Source organism: Saccopteryx bilineata, chromosome 5 (genome assembly GCF_036850765.1).
Source record: "Saccopteryx bilineata isolate mSacBil1 chromosome 5, mSacBil1_pri_phased_curated, whole genome shotgun sequence".
Lineage (NCBI taxonomy): Eukaryota > Metazoa > Chordata > Mammalia > Chiroptera > Emballonuridae > Saccopteryx > Saccopteryx bilineata.
Window position 1 is genome coordinate 255,350,114 of NC_089494.1, and position 26,793 is coordinate 255,376,906.

At 52.4% G+C, this 26,793-nt stretch overlaps 1 protein-coding gene across 1 annotated transcript; it reads right to left on the minus strand.

Moving 5' to 3' along the window:
- Nucleotides 1–317: 317 nt before the first annotated feature.
- LAP3 (leucine aminopeptidase 3) lies at nucleotides 318–26,546 on the minus strand. Its single transcript, XM_066280757.1, has 13 exons — nucleotides 26,390–26,546; nucleotides 23,966–24,081; nucleotides 22,575–22,629; nucleotides 22,001–22,106; nucleotides 19,480–19,639; nucleotides 17,845–18,009; nucleotides 13,749–13,907; nucleotides 11,192–11,316; nucleotides 9,355–9,443; nucleotides 8,233–8,335; nucleotides 2,804–2,883; nucleotides 1,545–1,654; nucleotides 318–857 (listed from the first exon to the last, which is right to left on the minus strand). The coding sequence occupies exons 1-13, from the start codon at nucleotides 26,492–26,494 to the stop codon at nucleotides 668–670; spliced, it is 1,563 nt and encodes a 520-aa protein (XP_066136854.1). The 5' UTR covers nucleotides 26,495–26,546; the 3' UTR covers nucleotides 318–667.
- Between the last annotated feature and the right edge of the window lie 247 nt (nucleotides 26,547–26,793).

The following is a 26,793-nucleotide window of genomic DNA, read 5'->3' on the forward strand; positions in this document are numbered from 1 at the left end:
CAAGCACTGCAGTGTACCGAGAACACCAGCTCTGGAGGCAGACAGCGGGGGTTAAGTCTCCGTGTCTCCACTTCCTAGCTTGGGGATGCTGCTGGCATGTCAGAACCTCCCTGCGCCTCGCTTTCCTCCTCTGTTACATGGGATAATGTACCCACGTCACAAACTGAGAAGCTCATCACCTGAGGGCCCCAAAATGATTATTAAGAGAATACCTATACCTGTGTGCCTCCACTTGCTTAGCTCACATAATGCCAAGAGACGTTGCATTCCACTGGCTTCACAGCAATTCATAAAGGATAACAGAGCCACACCAGGGACCACAGAAACCTGGGTTTATTGTTTCTGACAACTGCACAGTAACTTTCAGTTTTTTCACATTCCTGGCATCACAAATCTGTAATACAATTTTGCTACTTGATTAAAAACATATACTCTGAAAAGTGATTAGGTGGTTTTTAAAAAATCCAGTAACATATAGGATATCTTTAAAATCTTTGCCAAGCAAGATATTAACTTTATATTTTTTAATCTCTGCATAGAAATGAAAAAAAAGTCAAGGTATACAAATTTTATTTTGTTCTACATTTTTAATACCATCCTTTATTTCCTTTAAAAGGAAGCTCTACTGCCCATTTGAGACAGAGGAAGGACTTGTGGAGCCTCTGAACTAAGCGCTGTCTTGACTGAAGCGAAGCAAGAACTCGATCAGGGTCCTCGTGGGCCTCCCGGTCATGCCTTTCCGCAGGTACGCGATCTCGTCCTTGTTGGTCATGACGCCCGCGATGTCCAAGTGCGCCCACTTTGGGTGGGACACGAACTCTTTCAGGAAAGCCGCAGCTGTGCATGCTCCTCCAGACCTGGCCAGACAGACAGACACCACTGCTGTACCCCAATAAATGTGCACGGGACGTTCTTTAATCCATTCTTGCTAAGTAGGGTCTATGACCAGAACGCGAGAATTAAGCTTACGAGGCCTATTAAGAAGTTAAAGCCCCTGGCCGGTTGGCTCAGCGGTAGAGCGTCGGCCTGGCGTGCGGGAGACCCGGGTTCGATTCCCGGCCAGGGCACATAGGAGAAGCGCCCATTTGCTTCTCCACTCCCACCCCCTCCTTCCTCTCTGTCTCTCTCTTCCCCTCCCGCAGCCAGGGCTCCATTGGAGCAGGGATGGCCCGGGCGCTGGGGATGGCTCCTTGGCCTCTGCCCCAGGCGCTAGAGTGGCTCTGGTCGCCGCAGAGCGACGCCCGATGCCCCGGGAGGGGCAGAGCGTCGCCCCTGGTGGGCATGCCGGGTGGATCCCGGTCGGGCGCATGCAGGAGTCTGTCTGACTGTCTCTCCCTGTTTCCAGCTTCAGAAGAAAAGAAAAAAAAAAAAAGAAGTTAACGCAGCTTTAGCAGCGAAGAATAAATCCAGATTCCCCGTTTCTCAAGATAATGGATTCCTATATTATCCATCTCTTTCTTTTTGTGAACGGGGTTAAAACTGAAAATGGTCATTCTAGCAACCAATGACTGCAAAAATGCACTTCCGTAGCTCATTTTACATACCTGTATTTTCCAATGTTGTTAACATCAGCGAGCTGGCAGTCTACAACCTGTCTTGTGTAATGTTCAAAGAGAGGCATCCTCCAGACACGGTCCCCCGTTTCCACACTGGCCTGAAGAGGAAACAGGGCAAGAGTGGGAAGACGGGGCGATGGAAGGTGTGGGGTAAATTCACGCAACGACTGGGAAGTGTTCAGTGCAGGAAGGAGGGCCGTCCTGACCCACTACTCTAAAGCACAAGCTACACAGCAGGTTCCAGATCATTTATTACTGATGAAAACATTTACTTAGAACTACAAACCAAACCAAGCATATTGTAAAGCAATCCCACAAGTTTATAGGACATTTGCTAAACTCATCACACTAATATTAAGGGTCTCAGTTTAAATGATTAAGCTGGGCCCTGGTGGGATAGCTCAGCTGCTTTGAGTGTTGTTCTGATCCGCAGAGGTTGCCATTTAGATCCCCAGTCGGGGAACATACAGAAACAGATCTGTGCTCCTGTCTCTCTCTCTCTCCCAACCTCTCTCTAAAATCCATAAATAAAAAATAAAAAATAAATCAAGTATTAAGCTGGTATCCTGTGTTATGGACAAACTGGAACAGTGAGGCTGTCACCTTGGTTTGCTGAGGAACACAGACATGCCTGGACTGTACCACTGACGCCCAGATTCTAAGACAAGGTGACCTCATTCATTCAGGTCATCATTTCCTTTTTAATTTAGTGGTTTTAGAGAGAGAGGAAGAGTGAGGAAATGAAAAACCATCCATTTTGTTGTTTCACGTAAAGTCAGGAAGCAGCAGGAGGGGCTGAGTGGCTATCAGATGAATCAGGTTGAAGGTGGCCTCCAGGAAAACAGACTTATTGTCGTAAACTGCCGCCGGTATTTAAATAATGCTTATGCACACATCACTTTGATTTTTTTCAAAGAGGCTTAAAAACAAAAACCCAACAGTGTTGTGGCTGCTAAGGCAGAGAGCCTGGGTGCACGGAGGCTGGAGCAGAGGTCCAGGCCCAGCCTGGAAGGAGACAGCTGAGCTGGTGTCCCCGGGGGGGGGGGGGGGGGGGGGGGGGGGGGGGGGGGGGGGGGGGGGGGGGGGGGGGGGGGGCGGCGGCAGAGCACATGGAATCCAGTATGCGGAGTTTTCAATTCAAAGGCAAATCTACAGCATAAGATCACTTTGACACAGGGGTTGAGGAACTGTACTGTGTAAGGCTAGACTAATCCTCTCCACAATCCAGGCCCCTCTATCAGTCCTACCTCAAAGAGTCTGTTCCACAGCCAGGACGAATTGGTGAAGACCCCAGTGGCCCCGGACCCCAAAGCGATATCCATGGCACCTGTAAGGCACGCACTTTGGTCAGTGTTCGGTCGCGTCATGCACGATGGCTTTCTCTGCTACTCACACCAAAACGTTAGCCTTTAGCCCTACTTAAATGCTTTCCCCATTTCAAAAACAGATAAGCTTAGGAAATCCTTAGTGTACACATCCAAGCTAGAATTCACCTTCAATTATTAGGGCAAAAGCAAAATGAAAATAATATTAAATATCACCAATCATCATCCCAGGGATAATAACCATCACGTATTTTTAAATATTTCCTTTTAGATTTTTCCTAAACTTAAAAAAACAAATTAAGATCATATTGCATATGTCCAAGTATGCGTTCTTCCCTTTATGCTGTGAACACTTATTACAAACACGTTTGAAAGCAGTTTTAATGATTTTAAAAGTCCATTGGGTAGAAATATCAACTTACTTACTATTGGATATTTTAAGTATTTTTCAAAATTTTGAATCACATCTCAGTAAGTATCTATCTGGCTATAGGAGTTTGAGGCCCTCTTCCAGTCCTCTGCACACCGCCCCCCGGTTCCCCCACGGCCCCCCCAGTCCTCTGCACACTACCCCCTGGTCCCCCCACAGCCCCCCCAGTCCTCTGCACACTGACCCCCGGTTCCCCCACGGCCCCCCCAGTCCTCTGCACACCGCCGCCCGGTCCCCCCACGGCCCCCCCAGTCCTCTGCACACCACCACCCGGTCCTCCCACAGCTCCCAGTATCTCTGCACACCGCCATCCGGTCCCCCCACGGCCCCCCAGTATCTCTGCACACCGCCACCCGGTCCCCCCATAGCCCCCAGTATCTCTGCACACCGCCACCCGGTCCCCCCACAGCTCCCAGTATCTCTGCACACCACCGCCCGGTCCCCGCACAGCTCCCAGTATCTCTGCACACCGCCGCCCGGTCCCCCCACAGCTCCCAGTATCTCTGCACACCATCGCCCAGTCCCCCCACAGCTCCCAGTATCTCTGCACACCGCCGCCCGGTCCCCCCATAGCCCCCAGTATCTCTGCACACCGCCGCCCGGTCCCCCCACAGCTCCCAGTATCTCTGCACACCATCGCCCAGTCCCCCCACGGCCCCCCAGTATCTCTGCACACCACCGCCCGGTCCCCCCACGGCCCCCCAGTATCTCTGCACACCACCGCCCGGTCCCCCCACAGCTCCCAGTATCTCTGCACACCGCCGCCCGGCCCCCCCACGGCCCCCCAGTCCTCTGCACACCGCCACCCGGTCCCCCCACAGCTCCCAGTATCTCTGCACACCACCACCCGGCCCCCCCACGGCCCCCCAGTCCTCTTCACACCGCCACCCGGTCCCCCCACGGCCCCCCCAGGCCTCTGCACACCGCCCCCTGGTCCCCCCACAGCTTCCAGTATCTCTGCACACCACCGCCCCGTCCCCCCACGGCCCCCCACTCCTCTGCACACCGCCGCCGGCCCCCCCACGGCCCCCCAGTCCTCTGCACACCGCCGCCCGGCCCCCCCACGGCCCCCCAGTCCTCTGCACACCGCCGCCCGGCCCCCCCACGGCCCCCCAGTCCTCTGCACACCGCCGCCCGGCCCCCCCACGGCCCCCCAGTCCTCTGCACACCGCCGCCCGGCCCCCCCACGGCCCCCCAGTCCTCTGCACACCGCCGCCCGGCCCCCCCACGGCCCCCCAGTCCTCTGCACACCGCCGCCCGGCCCCCCCACGGCCCCCCAGTCCTCTGCACACCGCCGCCCGGCCCCCCCACGGCCCCCCAGTCCTCTGCACACCGCCGCCCGGCCCCCCCACGGCCCCCCAGTCCTCTGCACACCGCCGCCCGGCCCCCCCACGGCCCCCCAGTCCTCTGCACACCGCCGCCCGGCCCCCCCACGGCCCCCCCAGTCCTCTGCACACCGCCGCCCGGCCCCCCCACGGCCCCCCAGTCCTCTGCACACCGCCGCCCGGCCCCCCCACGGCCCCCCAGTCCTCTGCACACCGCCGCCCGGCCCCCCCACGGCCCCCCAGTCCTCTGCACACCGCCGCCCGGCCCCCCCACGGCCCCCCAGTCCTCTGCACACCGCCGCCCGGCCCCCCCACGGCCCCCCAGTCCTCTGCACACCGCCGCCCGGCCCCCCCACGGCCCCCCAGTCCTCTGCACATGCCACTGGGTCCCCTCAGGGCGCAGACAGGACCTTACTGTCTCCATGCTTAATACGTCAGCAGCTTCCTGCTGCAGTGGTTCCAGACAAAACCCCGCAACACGCCAAGGCCAGCCGGGGTCTGGTGCCCACCCGCATGTCAGCCTCACTGGTCCGTGCCACCACCCCCTGGCCACACTGTGCTCAGCCCCGTGCCACTCTCCGCTGCTCCCCCCTGCCCCACACAACTGGGCCCTTGGCTGCTGGGAGCTCTTCCTTCCCTCCCAGGGCCACCGCCTCCCCCGGTCCCCATGCTTCTCAGACGGGGCGCCTGGTCCCCCCCAGCCCCCCAAAGCCGCGGCTGCACAGGCTCTCACTCCTTCACTGCTTCTAATGCCTGTCCTGCAACCTCAGACCCACCAGTGAGAGGGCCGCTGGCCGCCACTCTCCACTAGTCGCCCCGACTGACCCACCTCTGCCACCCAGTCGCCAGCAGTGAGGACGTGCTGTCACCCACACAGGCCACACACTGTGACGGGGCAGGCTGCTCCCGGCCTGTAGTCTGTCTACAGCTGGGGTGGGACACACATCAAGCTGTATGTTCATACTCAGTCATGCCTTACTTTTGAAGTGAGTGGTTTTTTCCAAACTTATTTGTTCTCAAAACATTCCTATCAGCCTTCAAAGTCTTGCATCAGTGTTTAAATTCCTCAGAGAAGAGATGAACACTAACTTCACAGAAGACCGTGACATGTTTTCTTGAAGGACCAGACAACGGTAGCCGTAAGCCCTGGGACCCTGGCTCGGGAGGTGACTGCAGTGCAGACACTGGGACCCTGGCTCTGGAGGTGACTGCAGTGCAGACTTCAGAAAGCCCGCCCACGAGGAGGGGCTGCCACAGCCCTTCTGTGGGGCGGGAGCCGAGGCCTTGTCCACAGTGACCTGCTGCTAAGGGGAGGGCACGTTTTAAAGTCAGGTTGTCTCTCTCCAAAGACCATGTACTTCCTTGTGCTGTGAGCTCAGGGGAACTGCTTGGCCCCCCCCTTGAGCCCAGCCCACACTCAGACGGGGCTCAGTAGGTATGTGTGGCTGTGAGCTCAGGGCTGGAAACTGCTCGTCCCCACCTTGAGCCCAGCCCACACACAGACGGGGCTCAGTAGGTATGTGTGGCTGTGAGCTCAGGGCTGGAAACTGCTCGTCCCCCCCTTGAGCCCAGCCCACACTCAGACGGGGCTCAGTAGGTATGTGTGGCTGTGAGCTCAGGGCTGGAAACTGCCCGTCCCCCCCTTGAGCCCAGCCCACACTCAGACGGGGCTCAGTAGGTATGTGTGGCTGTGAGCTCAGGGCTGGAAACTGCCCGTCCCCCCCTTGAGCCCAGCCCACACTCAGATGGGGCTCAGTAGGTATGTGTGGCTGTGAGCTCAGGGCTGGAAACTGCTCGTCCCCACCTTGAGCCCAGCCCACACACAGACGGGGCTCAGTAGGTATGTGTGGCTGTGAGCTCAGGGCTGGAAACTGCTCGTCCACCCCTTGAGCCCAGCCCACACTCAGACGGGGCTCAGTAGGTATGTGTGGCTGTGAGCTCAGGGCTGGAAACTGCTCGTCCACCCCTTGAGCCCAGCCCACACTCAGACGGGGCTCAGTAGGTATGTGTGGCACTGACGGGAACTTCCTACAGCCAGGCAATGGCAGGGAGACTGACGCTCACCTATCAGGCTGCCCTTAGTCACCTGTGGCCAACTTTCTTTTTTTATTTTATTTTAGTGAGAGGAGAGGAGGCAGAGAGAAAGAGCCCTGCATGTGCCTGACCGGGATCCACTTGGCAAGCCCACTAGGGGGCAATGCTCTGCCCATCTGGGGCGTTGCTGAGCAACTGAGTAATTTTTTTTTTCCAGCACCTGAGGCGGGGGTCATGGAGCCATCCTCAGCCCCCGAGTCCAACTAACTAGAACCAACTGAACCATGGCTGCAGGAGGGGGAGGAAGAGAGAGAGAAGAAAGAGGAAAGGGTAGAGAAGCAGATGGTCTTTCTCCTGTGTGTTTCTCCTGTGTGCCCTGACCAGGAATCGAACCCAGGATATCCACACGCCCAGCTGACGCTCTACCACTGGGCCAACCAGCCAGGATCTGGGGCCAACTTTTAAACCTTCTCAAACCCTTAGGCTGAGAAAGGGCATGGGACCTCTGAGTCCTCACTTACAGGAAGGTGTACTACCCACCCATCACCGCCCAGGACACATGCCCACACCTCCATCATTCAGCTGGACGTGTCTGCTAACTGAACAGGGAAACAAAGGACTGTGAAAACAGAATGATATAATGCCAGCTCATAAGAGGACCCAGCGGATGCCCCTGTGGACTGCTGCCCGGCCCACACGATGGGGGTAGAGGAAAAGGTCTGCTAGGGCCAAGGCTCCACAGCCGGGAAGAATTGAGAACAAAGGAGAGAACATGATCTGAGTTGTACTCTTAGCAGAGGAGACAGAGTGAACCCCCAGGAAGAAACCTGTGGGTGAAAGATTCCGAACACGAACATGGGGTTTCTGCAGGACGGCAACGCCCGCTATCAGCACCTAGGAAGTCACCCCTTACGGTCCAGAGCCGAGCGGTGGGGTCTGCACCCGTGTGCCGTATTAAAGGGGATGGCCCGCACGCCCCCAGTCTTCACAACTCTGAAAACAGACTTGTCGCCAGGTTCTGCCGCTCACAGGGTCCAATCCCTGCCTGAGGCCGCCGACTGCTAAGGGGCACAGCTGGGAGTCCTCCTGGGCTGGCCCTCAAGCCGACATGCTTCCTGTTACACGGCCCTGCCTCTGTTAAACGGGACCTTGCCACTCCTCCACCAAAATGTTTTTATTTCCGTTCAATGTCAACTGGGCATCAGATACATCGCGATTAATTTAAAAAAATGATTTTGGGATCTATCACTCAACTTTTCAGATCTGTATCAAATGGCCATCATAACAAAACACCTCCGTACCCATTTTAGATGTCATTCTGGACAGGCTGATCTACCCCACTTGTTATTTCTTGTTTCAAAGCTACAGCCTGGCCTGCCTCCCAACAACAAACCCAACATTCCAGGCAGTTTATAACTGCAGTTCCTCTGGTGAAAGATCTCTGAATGCCAGGGGAGCGAGCCAAACCTCAGCAGGATGCCGAGGGACAATGTGCGCCTTCTAGGCCAACAAATGAGACTTTCCTCCAACAAAGACTGGAAAAGCACGCCGCGCTGTCTGACCTGTTAGGGTGGCGGCGTCAATGATGACCTTTGGGTTAAAGGTGTGTGCGTAGCAGAGTGCATCGGCCAGGATGAGTCTGCCCTCGGCATCGGTGTTATCCACCTGCAGGGGAGGGGGGGAGAAGAGAGGCCAGCCAACATAGGTAATGAGTATCAGAACCAGACACTCACATCAATGACCAATTCAAAAGTGAGAAAAAGCTGCTGTGATGTTTGCCACTCGGCATCAAAAACATGCTTGTATTTCAATTAGAAGAGGAATAGAATTAATTCAAAGAGCTGATAACTTTGGAAGCTAAACTCAAAAGGAAGTATCTCGTCCATTTTACCGACAAGTTTCTAACAGGGGAAAAGTTTCTAGATTTCTGAAAACTAGTAAGCTGAAGAGTCTAAGGCAGTCTCAGCGAGGCCGTAGCCTGGACCTCCAAGCTCAAGAACGCTGTGCTTCAGCACCTTTCTGTACGTGATGTTCTCCCTTTCAGAACGCAGCTGACTGCTGTGGGCAGTGTGCGCACGCTCACGCCCTCGGCCAGTCAGACAGGACTCAGACCGCTTTCCGCCTGGACGCCTCCACGGGGAGTTCACGGCACAGGTGCACTCAGAGAGCAGCTGACTGCTGTGGGCAGTGTGCGCACGCTCACGCCCTCGGCCAGTCAGACAGGACTCAGGGCCGCTTTCCGCCTGGACGCCTCCACGGGGAGTTCACGGCACAGGTGCACTCAGAGAGCGGCTGACTGCTGTGGGCAGTGTGCGCACGCTCACGCCCTCGGCCACAGTCACAGACAGGACTCAGACTGCTTTCCGCCTGGACGCCTCCACGGGGAGTTCACGGCACAGGTGCACTCAGAGAGCGGCCTGCTCCCTTGCCACGCTCTGCAGGCCTGGCTGCAAAGTCGTGGTGATTTGTGTACAGTATACAGAACGTAGGACAAATAAGGTAGGAAACATATTCTTAAAATTAACATAAAGAAATACTTTGACTTCACATGAAACTCCCTGAAAATAAAGCCACCGCCCTCGCCCGCAGAACCTGCACCCGCACCCATGCATGGTGTGTTTGCGGGCCTCAGGGGTCCTTTGGGAATGCCACAATGGGAGGGGCTGTGCCTCCCAGGTACACACCTGTATGGTCTTCCCATTCTTGGCTCTAACGACATCCCCAGGCTTATTGGCCTTACCGCTGGGCATATTTTCACAGAGTGGCGCCAAACCTGTTGGAAAAAAATAACAAAGGACCATGGAATGTGCTGGGTCCAAATGTGCCACCCACAGGAGATGCCACTGGTGGGTCACCAGGAGCGTGCCAAAGACGTGACCTTAACCCCGTGACCGAAGTTAGCATCACCATGGACCCAACTGACGTTCTATGCATCAGCGACAGAAGTGCACATCACCTGACCTAATTCCTCCATGCAGAAACCACCAAGTAAATCCAAGTCCCAGACACCACGACAGGCTGGGACCCCTCAACACTGCCATGTCGTGAAAGGGGGAAAAGGGCAGGAGCAGGGTTCCATGTTAAAGGAAACTAAAGAGACGTGGCAACTGTGTGCAACGTGGGACCCTTCACTGGTTCCTAGATTTTAAAAACTAAACAATGAGCCTGACCAGGTGGTGGCACAGTGAATAGAGCGTCGGACTGGGATGTGGAAGGACCCAGGTTCGAGACCCCGAGGTCGCTGGATCGAGCAAGGGGTTACTCGGTCTGCTGAAGGCCCGCGGTCAAGGCACATGTGAGAAAGCAATCAATGAACAACTAAGGTGTCACAAAGAAAAACTGATGATTGATGCTTCTCATCTCTCTCTGTTCCTGTCTGTCTGTCCCTGTTTATCCCTTTGACTCTCTGTCTCTGTAAAAAAAAAACCAAAAAATGCCTGACCAGGTGGTAGCGCAGTGGATAGAGCGTCAGACTGGGATGCAGAGGACCCAGGTTCGAGACCCCGAGGTCGCCAGCTTGAGCATGGGCTCATCCGGTTTGAGCAAAGCTTACCAACCTGGACCCAAGGTCGCTGGCTTGAGCAAGGGGTTACTCGGTCTGCTGTAGCCCCACGGTCAAGGCACATATGAGAAAGCAGTCCATGAACAACTAAGGTGTTGCAACATGCAATGAAAAATTAATAATTGATGCTTCTCATCTCTCCGTTCCTGTCTGTCTGTCCCTGTCTATCCCTCTCTCTGACTCTCTCTGTCTCTTTTAAAAAAAAAAAAAAAAGAAAAACTAAACAATGAACACTTTTTAGGCAGCTGGGAAGTTTGAATTAGGTCACCATGTCTTTGGAAATGATGGTATTGTCATTACACAGAATATGCTTTTCTTAAGTGACACATGCTAAAGTAATCAGGGGTAGCATATGATGTCTGCCATTTACGAGTCACCAAAAAAATAAAACAGACTCGGATATTAAATAGGGTTGGGAGATATCAGGCAGACCTGGATTCCAATTCTCACTTCCTGGGCTATGGATGTGACTGACACACTGGGAAGTCACTGACCAGTCTCCCCGCCTCCTCAGCCCGTCCGCTGAAACCTGGCAGACGCCCAGCATTGTGTCTGGCCCCGTACCACACGCAGACCTGCTGTGCACAGAGCACCTCTCAGTTTCTAGCATTTTCTGTGTGACTAGGAGACAATCACTAGATGACCCAGGAATGTCCTTCCCCCCTGACATCTGGGCCTTTTTCACTAGAGGAAACCACAGAGTCAACTTTGCGTGCCCCTGACTGCTAACCACTTGTTGCAGAAGTAAAACAAATCAGTTCTGGTTACAGCCCAAATTGCAAAACACAATTAGGTCAAGGAGTTCAGACAGGAAGAGATTCCCCAGCTAGACAGCTTCCCCTTGATGAAAAGCTGTTGCAAAACCACTTCTCGATCTGTTCAGATGAGAGGACACACGTGGCTCGTCTCAGTCTCCCGCTTCACTGGCCCCGGCGCTCCCGCGACACCGGCCCACTCACCGACGATGTTGATGGGCAGGCTGAGCTTGGCGGCGGACACGATGGCTGAGCATATGGTGGCGGCCCCGCCCATGTCAGCCCTCATGAGGTCCATATTCGCAGAAGGTTTGATGGAGATGCCACCGCTACAGGGAAAAGGACAACACGCACTGTTAGCATAACGAGGCCACCGTCTTAGAAAAGAAAATACGAGCTGAGGGTTACCTACCACGTAAAAGCACTATCTATCTACCTGGCAAAGGAAATTCAAATTTCTAAACTGAGTATCTGAATGATTTCAATATTTTAAGTGAGGATATTGCAGTCTTTGTTAAAATAGAGGGGGTATCTTGGCTCATTTTGTTTCTATTTGAATGACATTTAAGCAGTGCCCCTGGAAACACTACTATGTCGTGTACCCAGTGGTGCTCGAGTCCCAGCTCCGCACTGGTTCATTAACTGCTGACCCCACACGGATCTGTCTCTCCGGCAAACTTGCTGTGGACTTTCTACAGTAAGGTCATGAACCACGAAGGAAGTCAACAAGCTCACAGAAGACTGGGAGGACCCTACCCCACAGAAGGATGGGAAGAACACTTCCCTGCCACACTGCCAGGGGCCCTGGGTCCTGCTGACGGCGAAATATACTGCTCACAAAAATTAGGGGATATTTCAAAACTGAATATAACCGGAACCAGGCAGCAGCACAAGGAAGGTGCTGACCCAAAGCCTCGGAGATGTGAGAGCTGACAAGGGCCTCAGTGAGCAAGAAACCCAAACTACTCTCCGAACAGCCTTCTACAGCTAACTAGTGACTGTGCTTCCAGATGGAGGCCCAGAAAGCACTCTCTTAGCCTGCCGGCCTGGAGGCGGGGCTTCCCCTTGCCCTGGGGACTCTGGAGGCGGGGCTTCCCCTTGCCCTGGGGACTCTGGAGGCGGGGCTTCCCCTTGCCCTGGGGACTCTGGAGGCGGGGCTTCCCCTTGCCCTGGGGACTCTGAGGGCCTGCGCCCTGCCCTCAGGCCTTTCTTCAGGCAGGCCCTCATTCTCACTCACCCAGAAGCACTTGACAGGTAGGACTCTGTCAGAGCTGGAATTAAAGGTTACCCACTGACTCCCAATAAGATATAATCAAATATCAAAATGATCTGGAGATGTTTTCTCTGAATCTATGTACTATAATTGATGAATGTCACCCTGTTAAAATTGTCTAAATAAAATTTATAAAAAAAAAAAAGAAAGGAAATACACTGGGTCCAAGAAAGCCAGGACCAGCCCCACGGGGCAAAGGGAGCATGCCGGCTCACCTGGCTGTCCTATCTCCTCCCACCTCTAGCTCAAGGCCACGTCCACTCGGGAGCTCCCCCTCTACCTGCAGGGCTCTTGTTAAAGCGACCAGTCAATGCCAGCAGTTATCTGTGCTGGCTTCCAGATCTCTTCTGAATGCATCCACTTCTCTTCTGCTGGACCCAGCCCAGACGAGGCTACCGCTGCCTGTCACTCAGACGTCTGCCACGGCCCTACACATGCAGGTCTCCCTGTACCAGTCTAACCCCTCATTTCATTACCCGCAGGGCCACCAAATTTTTATAAAAAGAAAAAAATGTCTACTCAATCAAAATCCCAACAGATGTGTATACAAAATGGAAACAGATTCTAAACTTGGTATGCAAGTGCAAAGGGCACAGCCAAAGCCATTTTGAAAAAGAAGAGCAAAGCTGGAGGACTCGATTACTAGACTTCAGGACAAAGCAGTCGGTATCAGGACACTTGGTCACGAGGTCCTGGTGGAAGGACTCGGAGTCCAGAGATAAGCAGCAATTATACGGTCAACTGCCTTCACAATGTGCCGACCCCGAGGTAGCTCAATGGGGAAAGGGTCGTCTTTTCAACAGCAGGTGTGAAAACAAACAGATATGCACAGAGAAAGGAAAGAAGGGGAGAGAAGAGTCTCAGCGCATTTCACACTACACACAGAAACTCAAAAAGGGTCACAGCCTAAGAGCTAAAACCATAAGACTTACAGAAAAAAAGACGGACTCTGGCATAGGCAATGATTTCTTAAACAGAGCAAGAGAAACATGAACTATAGAACTGCAAATGGATAAATTACATTTCATCACAATTTAAAACAGGTCTGTGAAAGATGCCACTTAAGAAAAGGCATGCTACAGGGTGGGAAAACTAAATTCTCAACATGTATATCTGATGAAGGACTTGTATCTAGAATACAATTTTAAAAACGTGTAACTCAGTAAGACAAACATTTCTAAAAAGAGCAAAAGATTTAAACAGATGCTTCATTAACAATAAACCAGTGGTCAATGAGCACATTTCCTACCTGCAGAAGGCCTACAGTGCCTACATCCCAGGGGTAATATCAGGGTTAATATATGTAACATGCCTAACAGAGTCTCTGATACACAGCAAACATTTCATAAATGGCAGCTTAACACACTGAAAGTTAACATATAAGATGACAACAAACACAATGCTTTTGAGGCAAACTCTACACCAAATAATACAAGTACATACAAGGCCTTCGCCAACATGCAAAGCCCAGAGACAGTGAAGACCCACCTATCAAAGGTGATTCCCTTCCCAACAAACACCAGGGGCGCATCGCTGTCATTGGGGCTGCCTCTGTAGTGAACTTCCAGGAAGACTGGGGGCTCATCGGACCCTTTGGCCACACTTAGGAATGATCCCATTTCCTGTTCCTCAATCCAAGACTTGGGTCTGCAGGGCAGAAAGGGAAAAAATTAAATACATTTTGTTGTCTCTGTTTCAAAATAACTTAGCAAATGCTCACCCATGTATAAAGAAGTGTAACATATATGCTCTTAAAATATGCACACCACTGCTTCAGTTAACACGTCCTATTTGCTCTCATTTTGGGGACAGTTACTTGTTTCTGAGTCTACTTTCTCATCTTTAAAGTTAGGTCAATCGTACCCTCATTGAAAGATTAGCTATAGAATTACTAAAGGAGTTCATGCTTGGCCCTGGCCAGTAGGCTCAGTGGTAGAGTGTCGGCCCAGCATGTGGTAGTCCCAGGTTCAATTCCCGGTCAGGTCACATAGGAGAGGCGCTCATCTGCTTCTCCACCCTTCCCCCTCTCCTTTCTCTCTCTTTCTTCCTCTCTCGCAGCCAGGGCTCCACTGGAGCAAAGTTGGCCCTGGGTGCTGAGGATGGCTCTATGGTCTCTGCCTCAGGCGCTAGAATGGCTCCAGTTGCCACAGAGCAATGCCCCAGATGGGAAGAGCATCGCCCCCTGGTGGGCATGCCAGGTGGATCTCTGTCGGGCACATGTGGGAGTCTGTCTCTCTGCCTCCCTGCTTCTCACTTCAGAAAAATACAGAAAAACAAACAAAAAAACCAGTTCATGCTTGGTACATAACACAATGCCAGGTAATAACAAATAGTCAATAAATAATTCTTACTTGAATTTCCACCGTAACCTACTCACATATTTTTAAAGTGTTAGTGTAAAGATAAGGCTCTGAGACCATAAAGGGTGCTTAAAAGATAGTTAAGGGATCCAGTACTTTACTTTCTGTTATTTCTTTTTTTTTTGTATTTTTCTGAAGCTGGAAATGGGGAGGCAGTCAGACAGACTTCCACATGCGCCTGACTGGGATCCACCCGGCACTCCCATCAGGGGCAATGCTCTGCCCATCAGGGGCGTCGCTCTGTTGCGACCAGAGCCACTCTAGTGTCTGGGGCAGAGGCCAAGGAGCCATCCCCAGCGCCCAGGCCATCTTTTGCTCCAGTGGAGCCTCGGCTGCGGGAGGGGAAGAAAGAGACAGAGAGGAAGGAGAGGGGGAGGGGTGGAGAAGCAGATGGGTGCCTCTCCTGTGTGCCCTGGCCGGGAATCGAACCCGGGACTTCCGCACGCCAGGCCGACGCTCTACAACTTTCTGTTATTTCTAAAAATAGACAAAAACAATCAACCCATCAATCAACAAAAAACCAACAAAGCTATACCCTTCACTAAGTGAACAAAAATATCTTATTTCCTTGTTTTTATTTTCTTTTAGAATTGCTGAAATCCAGTCTGTTCAGTGTTGTCAAACTATTTCTCAGGGTTTCCACCCCAGTTTGAGATGTGATTGAAGTGGGAAAACTACTTACTATGACTTAAACACAGGACCGACAGGGGCAGTGTAATGGGAATAGACAGAGGCCAGGTCACCCTTCTGCGGGGCCGGAGGCACAAAGGGCTTCGTGTTGCCTTCTGGCCGCTGTAACTAGGCCGAGAGAAACCCTGCACTCCCACGGGCAGGCCAGCAGCACCGCACCCGGGAACGCTGCTCTGGCCCTGCCTATCCATTTGCTGAAACTGTTTGATTTTTCATTTTAGCCCTGGCCATTTAGCTCAGTCAGTTGATGCACCGTCCCAAAATGACAAGGTTGTGGGTTCAATCCCTAGTCAGGGAACACAAGGGAAGCAACCAATGAATGCATGACTAAGTGAAACAACAAATGAGCGCTTTTTCTCTCTCCCTTCCTCTCTCTAAGATCAATCAATAAATTTCAAAAAATGTTTTATATTTATTGATTTTAGAGAGAGAAGAAGGGAAAGAGAAACATCAGTTTGTTGTTCTACTTATTTTTATGCACTCACTGGTTGGTTCTTGTATGTGCCCTGACTGGGGATCAAACAGACAACCTTGGTTCATCAGGATAACGCACCAACCAACTTAGCTACCCAGTGATGCCCATTTATTGAAACTATTAAACTAGGATTGCGCTGTGGAGAGATGGCCCCCAACTTCAGAAGGAAAACAATGTAAAAACGGAAGGTATGACAATAAAAAATCACTTCAAAAGCAGCAAGGCTGTATGTATCATGTGGGAATCTTTAATCATGACCTCGGCCCTCGAGTTCTATTCAAGTCCTGCCCTCTGGACGCACCGTGTACCCCTTCGATCAGTGGGTCCGGCACAGCTCTGTTTAATGGGTTCGCCTCGCCCACCGGACCCTCCCCGGTTCTGGCTGACTTCCCTTTGCTCCGCCATCAGCCTTGCAGGTTCCCAGGGTGTCTGCACATGTCCCCACCTGAACCCCCCCCCCCCGTCTCTGTTCACTTCTAAGCGAACCCCGCTCTGCTCAGGCACCACTCGTGCTGGCAAGCCTTTCCAACTCTTCCACAACCCTCCTCGCCTCTCTGCTCCTGCAGCCCCTCTGCATGCCCCCTGCACTGGCCGATTCCTCCCCAGCGGGTCCTCACTTCTGAGGACAAGGATCACTGTCGTCCACCTCTGTGTGCCACACTCCCAGGCGCACAGGAGACGCCGTCACTGATGTGCAACGACACGGCCACAGTGTGCTGACGCAGACTAGCTCTGGGGGCTCCTCCAGAAAAGCACGAAAGTCTTCGCCAGACACCTCAAGAGACTGAACCTCGCCTCAGGCGAAGTATCTAACCATCCCAAACTCTTACTGAGCCCTAAGGACTACGTTTTCTACAGATTTCACATCTTCTTCAGTCTGTTCAGGCCATCACGGTTTTCCTAAAAAACGTGAACTCTAAGCACAATTAAGTACTGAGCAATTCTTTTAAATGGAAGTTCTCTTGAGAAACAACCTTGATAGTGAATTCTTTATGTAAAGCAAATATCTCTCAATTTATTTTTATCATAAATCCCAAACGTTCAGAGTTGGTTTGCCTAGAGGGTTATGGGTAGGTTATGGGTGGGTTATGGATGGGTTATGGGTAGGTTATGGGTGGGTTATGGATGGGTTATGGGTAGGTTATGGGTGGGTTATGGATGGGTTATGGGTAGGTTATGGGTGGGTTATGGGTAGGTTATGGGTGGGTTATGGATGGGTTATGGGTGGGTTATGGGTGGGTTATGGGTGGGGCACGGGCACATTATGGGTACCAAAAGTGAGCGAACCCGGAGGAGCAGCCTTTGACCTCCAGCAGCCTCCCTGCTGCTGACACCTCGGCACTGCCTGGGCCCATCTGCCCGGCGCCTACCTAGCTCAGAGAACCCTCTGGGCCACCTCAGGCATCCTCTGCTCTACTCCTGTGTCAGAAAGAGAAAAGATGGGAGGAATTCACCAAAACAAAACAAATCAAATCAAATGTAAGTTGCTCAAAAGCATATAGAGAGTAACCAATTGATCCAAGAGACAGGAAAACATCTGTCCACATAGAAACCTGCACACTGATGCTCAGCTCACAGCAGCACTACTCACAGCACCCAAAGGTAGAAACCACCCAATGTGCAGGAGCTGGTGGCTGGGGCGAAGGAATGAGGAGCGACTTCAGCGGACACAGGATTTCCTTCTGAGTAACAAAAACGTTCTAAAATTGACGGTGGGAAAGTAGCACAATGCTGTGAATATACTAGAATTCACTGAACTGCACAAGTTACATGGATAAACCATACAGTACGCGAATGACATCTCAACACAGCTATTACCAGCCGTACACACACATACACACACTCTGTAGTCTGCAGTCACGACAGTCTTCAAGGTCAGGTAGGAAAGACACGACAGAATCTCAGAGCCCTCATCCCACTTGCATGACCGCTAGTGGGTCCTCCCATTCCTCTGGTCTCAAGGTACGATCCCCTGAAGAGTTGAGGGAACTGGACTTCAGACTCCCTCAGGCTCCTCTGGCTGTAACTCTTCTGAGTCCCAGACACCATCCCCAGTTACCTGATGTGGACTTCTGTCTTACTGCTGGCACTTTTGAGATTCTTCTCAATCAGTTCGGCAAATTTGGTTGGCGTCATCTCGTTGGCAGGAGTCTCCATCAACTGGCGTGCCAGGTTCTGCCCGGAAGCAAAGAGGACGCCTCTCTGCCAGGCTTCCTGGTCGCCGCTGGCGGGGGGAAGCACAGGGACTGTCAGACAACCTCGAGACACTGACCGTGCCGCAGCTTGCAGAAACAAGAGGACGACTGCAGAGACGATGGGCGCCTGGACTCACTGTCTGGGACCTGACCCAGGGTGGCCGATGGCATGGCGCAGAGAGCTAGAAAACGTGGCCCCACTGTGCGAGCTGGGAGACCGGGCAGCGTGTCACCTCAGATTCCTTGTCTGTATAAAACCGGGCTGGACTGACGGGTCTCCGAGGCCCTCAATCTACCGCACAAGCTCCTAAGACAGTGGTTTTCAACTTGTGGGTCGCGACCCCGGCGGGGGTCGAACGACCAAAACACAGGGGTCGCCTAAAGCCATCAGGAAATACATATTTTATTTAAAAATGTATTGTATAATAAGTATGTATTTTCCGATGGCTTTAGGTGACCCCTGTGTTTTGGTCGTTCGACCCCCGCCGGGGTCGCGACCCACAGGTTGAGAACTGCTGTCCTAAGAGGTTTCCATGGAGGGGCGATTGTGTCCCCCTTCTTGGCATCAGATGACGCAGCCCCGTGCTAACTGTGGAGAGGGCGTCCTGCTCAGCGCTGATGGGGAACTGAAAGCCCCTCCACCTCATTTCCGCCTGGGACAGGGCTCTGAACGCCGGCCCATGACGGGCAGAGTCAGCCTTAACAGAGAAAAGACAGGGACACGTGTTCCGAGCCCAGCACTTCCTGTGCCCGGGACGAATGATCGTGAGCGGCACGGAGACGGTAACACAGGAGCGTGTCGTCTGGGGTTCCCTGTGCTGCACGCTTGCCAGTGGCGCCTTTCTGTCATCACGTGAACCCTACGGGTCGGAACCAGGACGCCACTGCACAAATGGAAATAAAGCACCAAGAGATTTCGGTCACTTAACCGAGGTCACCCAGCCAGTGAGTGGGGGACCCTGGACCCGAAGCAGGCTGCCCGGCTGCAGAACCCTCATTCCGAACCGTGACATTAGAGCTGCCAATCAACGGGCTCTGCCACGCCCACCACTGTTCTCAAAGCACCACGTCCTGCAGGGCTCACTCCGTCTGTCCCTGACAGCAGGGACCCTGTCTCCCCGGACCCAGAACAGAGCTGGAATACAGTAGGTGCTCCACAAATCTGTCCAAAGACCAGTGTTCCCACGACAGCAAGAACTCCGTCCCTGCCCGAGCAGCGCCGGCCTTCAGCACAGCGGCCACGATGGGGTCAGTGGGGCCCGTCTGGGCGGAGACCTGCTGGGACCTGGCGTCATGTCCCCTCCCTTCTCGGGGAGCGAACCTGGAGTGGTCTCCTAGCAACCAGCATGCACGGAGGGGCCCAGGGAGTCATGGGGGGACACGGACACGACGAAAGCCAGGAGCAGGACGCGGGGACAGGACAGACTCCGCCCCACACTGCAAGGCAGGCACTCACACCTAGGGCCCCGCCGTCAGGACCCAGGGGACGCGGCCCTCACCTGCCATGGAGCTCTGCTGACACGACCGCCTTCTTCTTCTGCTTCAGGTTGTCGTACTCATAGAGCCCGAGCACGGCCCCTTCTGCAGCCGCCTGGGCGTCTCCGCAAGGGTCCACCTCCACGGATGGGATCTCCAGGTCCTGAATCTGCCTGCACCCCGCTTGAAAAGAACAGAGGAACCAGAAAATCAGAGTCAGTCATTGACAACCCAGATAGCAGAAGGCAGAGAAAACAGCAGGACTGGGGTTTGAATCCCGCTCAGACACGTGATCCTTCGGAGGCTTCATTTCTGTGTAGGTAAAATGAAGGTGTCCACACACCTCACAGGTCGTGGGAGGACAGAATGACGGATAAAATGACTGGTCTGGCTCCTCACACAGTGACCATGATTATTAACTACGATTACTTCTGTACCACTAGGGCAGCGGTTCTCAACCTGTGGGTCGCGACCCCGGTAGGGGTCGAACGACCAAAACACAGGGGTCGCCTAAAGCCATTGGAAAATACATACTTATATTTAGGTGACCCACAGGTTGAGAACCGCTGCACTAGGATTTCCTAATGAAGTGTCCCAATCACCAGAATCTTGCCAGATTAAAGACAAAGAAGTGATGAGATTGAAATTATATCCAAGGAGGCCCTGGCCGGTTGGCTCATTGGTAGAGCGTCGGCCTGGCGTGCAAGGGGTCCCGGGTTCGATTCCCGGCCAGGGCACATAGGAGAAGCGCCCATCTGCTTCTCCACCCCTCCCCCACTCCTTCCTCTCTCTCTCTTTCCCTCCTGCAGCGAGGCTCCATTGGAGCAAAGATGGCCCGGGCGCTGGGTATGGCTCCTTGGCCTCTGCCACAGGCGCTAGAGTGGCTCTGGTCGCGACAGAGCGACGCCCCCCCCCCAGGGGCAGAGCATCGCCCCCTGGTGGGCAGAGCGTCGCCCCTGGTGGGCGTGCTGGGTGGATCCCGGTCAGGGCGCATGCGGGAGTCTGTCTGACTGTCTCTCCCCGTATCCAGCTTCGGAAAAATACAAAAAAAAAAAAAGAAATTATATCCAAGGAGCTGAGCAAAGTCTACTATTAACAACATCTTATTAAGGTCAGGTCAGCAAAAACTCCCAAATAAAGTTATGAAGTAATCACTCACCGTGAACTTTGAAAGTCAGTTTAACAAGCACATCTGACATACACTAGGCCAAAGATCACTCAAGCTAATTCTCCAGTTCAGCAATGTTTCTCAGAGCATCTTCCTGCTGCCCAGCTCGGAGGGGCCTCAGTGGTATCTACCTCAACTCTGAAACCAGCCACGTGACAAACGGGACCTCTGGAAACTAGTGATAAACAAGTACCCCACACTTTGTGTCCATGTCCTCTGATCTATGAGTATGTCTCCATGAGGCTGAAAAGTTGGGCAACATCAGGGTTAAATCTCAAAAGGGAAAAAAATCCACACGCAACTCTCTAGTAAAATAGAGCCTCTAATGTCAATACTGATAGTACAAATGGTCGTGAATCCTACAAATACAAGCTGAATATAAAATATAAAAATGAAATTCTATAAGCTAACCATTTATCCATTTGTATCTAATATAACGCCAAGCATGTTGGGTAAGGGAAATTAGGTACTCAGATGAGTTATTTTTGGGGGAAGGGCAGATGACATTGATCAATAAGAGCACATAGGTTTCAGGTGAACATCTCCAAAGCACTTGAAATTTTTATTTTATTTTATTATTATTTTTTTTTTAGTGAGAGGAGAGGAGACAGAGAGACAGACTCCCTCATGCACCCTGACCAGGATCCACCCCTCAAGCCCACTAGGGGGCGGCGCTCTGCCCCTTTGGGGCCCTTGCTCCATTGCAACCAGATCTTATTTTTTTTTTTTTTTTAAGCACCTGAGGCAGAGACCATAGAGCCATCCTCAGCAGCTGAGGCCAACTTGCTTGAGCCAATCAAGCCATGGCTGTGGGAGAGAGAGGGGAAGAGGGAGAGAGTGAGAGAGGGAAGAGGGAGAAAAGGGGCTGAAGGGGAAGGGGGAGGGGTGGAGAAGCATATGGTTGTTTCTCCTGTGTGCCCTGACCGGGAATCGAACCCAGGACATCCACACTCTGGGCAGACATTCTACCACTGAGCCAACCAGCCAGGGCCAACATTTGAACTTTTGACTGTGTTGTGTGCCCATTAAAGACAACTCATTTTCCATCACCATATATTTGCCCACCTTACTCCCTTAGAATTCTATTTATTGAGTTGAGAGAGAGAGAGAGAGAGAGAAACAATGATTTGTTGTTCCACTTATTTATGCATTCATTGGTTGATTCTTGTATGTGCCCTGACTGGGGATCAAACCTTGGCATATCGGGAGAACACTATAACCAATTGAGCTACCCGGCCAGGGCCAGATGAGTTACTTCTCTGTGAACGTGGTAGGGATGGCGATGGTCAGTGGACCAAAAGAGGGTAGCCAAAGTAATGTTAAAGAGCAGAACCTTAGAAATCTCCATCAGTATTAAACCTCAAAAGCAAAAGAACCTGCAACAGCCGCCCTGATGTTTTCTTTGCCTTCATGACAGTTTTCCTGGTCATCCACCGCAGCTGCCTTTTTGCCGAGGCCAACCACCACCACGCTGGGGAAGTCCTGTTCCGGAAACACACAAAACCGGCCACTTTGTATCTTTAAAGCATTCATTTCCAGCAGGGAATGGTATCTGAGCTCGACTACCTTAACCTCAGCACATGGCAAAATCAGCGTCAAATGTGGTTGTTCGGTTTTCTGAGCCCTGGATTTTGGTAAAATTTTATAACGTGTGTCTGACAGGTAAAGTGTGAGGATAGTCCTGCAAATAATTCTACTATGTAAGAGTTCCCCAACTCCGGAACTCCGGCAACCGGACAGAGAAAGTCTCCAGATTAAGCAACAGAAGAGAGCCAGTGTGTTCTGACAGCAACAATTCACCTCCCTTTCCAATCTTAAATAATACTATGGCTTACTGCTAGGACAGAACTATCTATACACTCCAATACAAAACTTTCTGCAAGACTGTGCAGTCCCAGCCCTTGGCACACAGCAGGACTAAGGGTTCGCCACGTCTTGTCTATCTCATACCTCATGCAGACCATAAAAGGTTCGGGTTTTGCCGGCCTTCAGCGGGGGTCCTGATCTGAAACACAAGGAAACAGCTGTTTAAAATATGAGTTTGCTCTGTTCCTTTGAGAGGTGACATATGCATACCGTTAGCATTATTAAAATACTCTGCTACTTCTGTGAATTCCCCGTGCTTATGTCTTCATCAAAATACAGAATTTCCGCAAGCCAGGTTTCTCAGCCGCAGTGTTCCTAATTCTGTCTCAGATACTACTCACCATGCTTCCAGATTAGATTTAATACAAATACATCTGCAAACAAACACGGAAAGCGATGCCACGATGGACAATGCGAGGCTGCAGACGAGAGCTGAGCACCGCTGACGGCTGACGGGATCTAATGCTGTCTAAGGTCAGATACACGGCACCACACTCAGGGCCTGGCCTGTCTGCAGGGTGTTCGGCGTGCTGGTCATTTATGGGGGCTTCTCTGCAAACAGGATGCCAGCTGATTTCTATATTGGGCATTTTCCAACCAAACCATGCAGGATTAGAGCCAAGGACCGGGTGTCCTGGTACTGCTGGGAGCCATCAGTCAGGAAGGCCAGTCTGTACTCCTAACTGTTTAGCTTTTGGATTTCTGAATTAATCAGGGCACATGAGAAAGTCATCCACTGGTGAATGACTGCTAAGTAAGAGGGATGCAAATTCTGTTATGCAGTGATTAGACAATGACTATCATTATTAGACTACCTGTATTAGAGCCAAGAAATGATCTGCAATGCGAGTAAGGTGTAGCTGCAGCGGCTTACACTGACACTTCCCTTTCTGCCACACGTGGCCTGCAGCTCAGAAGGACATGGAAGCTCCAGTGTTTCCCCACCTTCTCTGGATCCGGGCTAATCAGAGAGGCCAAAATCTCAGGCCCCACCGAGACTTACTACATTGGAATCCGCATTCTACCTGCACCCCCGGGAGATTCACCTGTACTGTAACAGTGGAGAAGCCCCGGAAACTCAAGATCCGCACTACAGGGAGCAGTATCCGTAGACTGTTCTGAACTCGTCCCGGGTCACAAGGCCGCCCCACGAGAGAGGGGGAATTAAAGGAAGAAATGAATTGAGCCAACAGGGTGGACTGAGGAAATCTGGTACTTTCCAGATCCTTCGGGGTCAGCTGTTCACAGTAAGTCTGCGATGTGGCTGAGATGGCCTGACTTCCCAGAAACGCGGACCCACCCACACTGAAACACAAAGTACCAGGGTGCGTGCCAGAGACCCAAACTTTCACTTTCCCCGGCTGCTAGTGTCCAGCATGCTTCCGACAATTTTTATCTGCTAATAATAAAGCAGGAAAAACCCTATCTGATTTCCAAGGCATTTTAAAAACTAGAACTTGTAGGTAAATACTTACATGTTCAAAACTTCTCTCAGCTTTCCGGACACCAATTTATCAAAATTCTCTCCTGCGCTTGTGAGCTGCGGCACATCATTTTCTTTTTCTCTGCTATAGATTCCTAAAACCAGGCCCTGAGAACAAGCAAAAATAATAGTAGTAATATATGTATATATCCATATAATCTGAGTCCCCAAATTCCAGAAGGAGCCAATTAATTCTACCCAAAGCGTGTCCCCATCAAGAACAGAAGAACAAAATGAAAAAAGCAGGTGCAGGGCAGTCAGCTACACTCACATCTGGACTAAATGTTTCAAAATCCTGCCAAAGCAAGGCTGCAATCACTACCTGTCCTGAATCATCACAGTCCCTTCCCAAGAAAGGTCCTCATGACATAAAGGGCTTCCTTTGCTTTCAAACAAGAGCAGGAAGGTATGTTGTTTAATAAAACAATGCCATCTGTAACCAGATCAGAACATGCCACTCCAAAATATGCCAAATTTGTCCTGTGATTACTCTGGACTGCAGCTGTGAGGAGGGCTCTCCGACCTCTCACTTTCTACCCAAAAGCAGGTCACAAAATTTCCCATGAGACGGGTGCTCTCCTTGTATCAGGAAGAGAACATTCTTATCACCAGAAACTGGGAGTCAACACCATCATGGACCTATATAAACAAGCCTACTAAAATCACCCTATCTCCCATTAGTTTTCCCAACATATTTCCCAGTCACTGTCACCTTACTGCCCCCAGCCCACGCCCATGCGTCTTGTCATCACCTCACAATTTTTCGTTCTCTGTTTAAAAAGGTGTATCAGTTTTGGGGCCTAAAGGGTTCAGGGTCTTTATTCTCCTTCTGAAGGCTCCCACGTCCACAAAAATATCAAATAAAAACTTGTAGGCTTTTCTCTGTTAATTTTATGTCTGTTTAACTCTCAGGTCCAGCCACAGAACCTAGGAAAGCAGAAGGAAGTTTTTCCTCCCCTACAAGTTTCAAATGCAAATTGAAATACTTGGGGATGCTATTCCAGCAAAGCCAATGGCCAGCTCATGGGCTGAAAAAGAGACAAAGTGATACAACTTCTCAGAGGGGCTGGAGCGGAACACTGTGCCCAACACTTAGTGACTTACCCCCCCCCCTTGGGCCTCAAAATAACTGAAATAAGGAAGTAATCCCAGAAATCATACCTGCCTTTCCCGGGCAAATGACTTTAAAAATATTTTCTGCCTTATGGCAACTCTGTGATTGGAAAGAACCTGTAGTCTTCTCACTGGACTGATAAGGAAACTGAAACCCGGTCTGACATACCAGCTGGTGGCCAATCCTGCCGCCTTCATACAGCCCTTCCTCCTTTCCACAAAAATCACACTGGCACTTAGACCAAACCGTGCCCCTTCCCTCCTAGCCATCCAAGAAAATAGGCTTCCTTGGTGTTGGTAACCTTTCCGTGTTCTCATTTTTCTAAGACTGCTTGCTTATTCCTCAGATTCCATAGGACCAAGAGGGGGGAGCTAAGGGGACAGGACACAGACGACGTTATTTGGGAAGGATGTTACCCGGGTAGGATGTCCTACAGTATCAGAAACAGCATAGACAGGCTTCTGGTCCCTCTGCCATCTGACACAACTTGAGACCTGGGCTCAAGCCCCATCTAGAACTAGAACGTTCCTCACGGGGAATCATTTTTTTCCTGGTCCTCAAGCATGACCCCAATCTTGTGCGCCTTCCACCCATCCACTCCCCTTTCCAGACCCTCCACATCCCAAGGGTGACCTTCTCCGTAATTTCTTGGAGTTCAATTAGGTAAAGAAGGCTTTTCTTCTGGAAGCCACTCTCCTTTTAATTTCGCGAAGAGCTGGGTCTCCAGGACAGGCCCTTGTCCCTAGGGAGGTATTGTTTTTCAGCACAAAGGCTTTCAGATAGTTCGTTGTGTTTTCCTGGCCGCCCACTTGAACGAAGGAGGACGGGAGGCGTAGAGCCCTACTGGCCGACCTGGGACCTGAGATGACACTCCACCTCAGCAAACTAGGGCTCTCTCCCAGCTAAGGTGGGCACAGTACTGGCACCGTCCTTCCCGGCGTTACTGCGAGGACTAAACAAAATGATGAAGTAAAGGCATGACACACCGTGGGAGCCCCGGAAACGGCAGCGATGGCTATTCTCTCGCCCTGAGTTCGGATCCTAGCCCCCTTCCCAGCAAGGAAAGGAAAGAGAGCGCAGCCTGCGCACAGCCGGCTGGAGAATGCCCAGGGTCCTCGGCAGCCCCGAACCCCGGCCGATGCCAGGCTGAGCTCTGCAAAGGGAGAGAACTCTTCCCCTGAGCCCACGTTTGCAACCTGGCGCAGACACCGGGGTCACCGCGGCCTCGATGCGCGCCCGCAGTCCCCGTCACCCACGGGCGGCGCTCCCGGGGCGGCACCGGAGCCAGCCACGGCCCCTCACCTTCGTCATGGCGGCGGCGGCGGCGGCACGGTGACTCCAGCAGCGTTTCACCTCCAGACGTCGAATGGCGACTCGCCCCGCTACCGGAAGAGGCAGCAAGAACATCTTCTCCGTAGGCCCCCAGCACCGCCCTCACCGAGCACGTGGCGCCCGGAGGGCGGGCGCGCGCCCAGGGGGCGGGGCAGGTACCAGGGGCTGAACCGGCGGGCGGCTGGGGCGGGGCGGGAGGGTCCTACGGGCGGGGCTTTCAGGTGCGCGCGCGGACTGACGTGCGCGCGAGCAAGTGTGCTGCGCCTTCGGGGCGGGGCGGGTGCCAGGGGGGCGGGGCGAGCGATCATGCTCCAGAAGACTGGGTGGTGCTGGGATGGACGCGAGGTTGTGAAAGGGCCTCAGGGGCGGGCCAT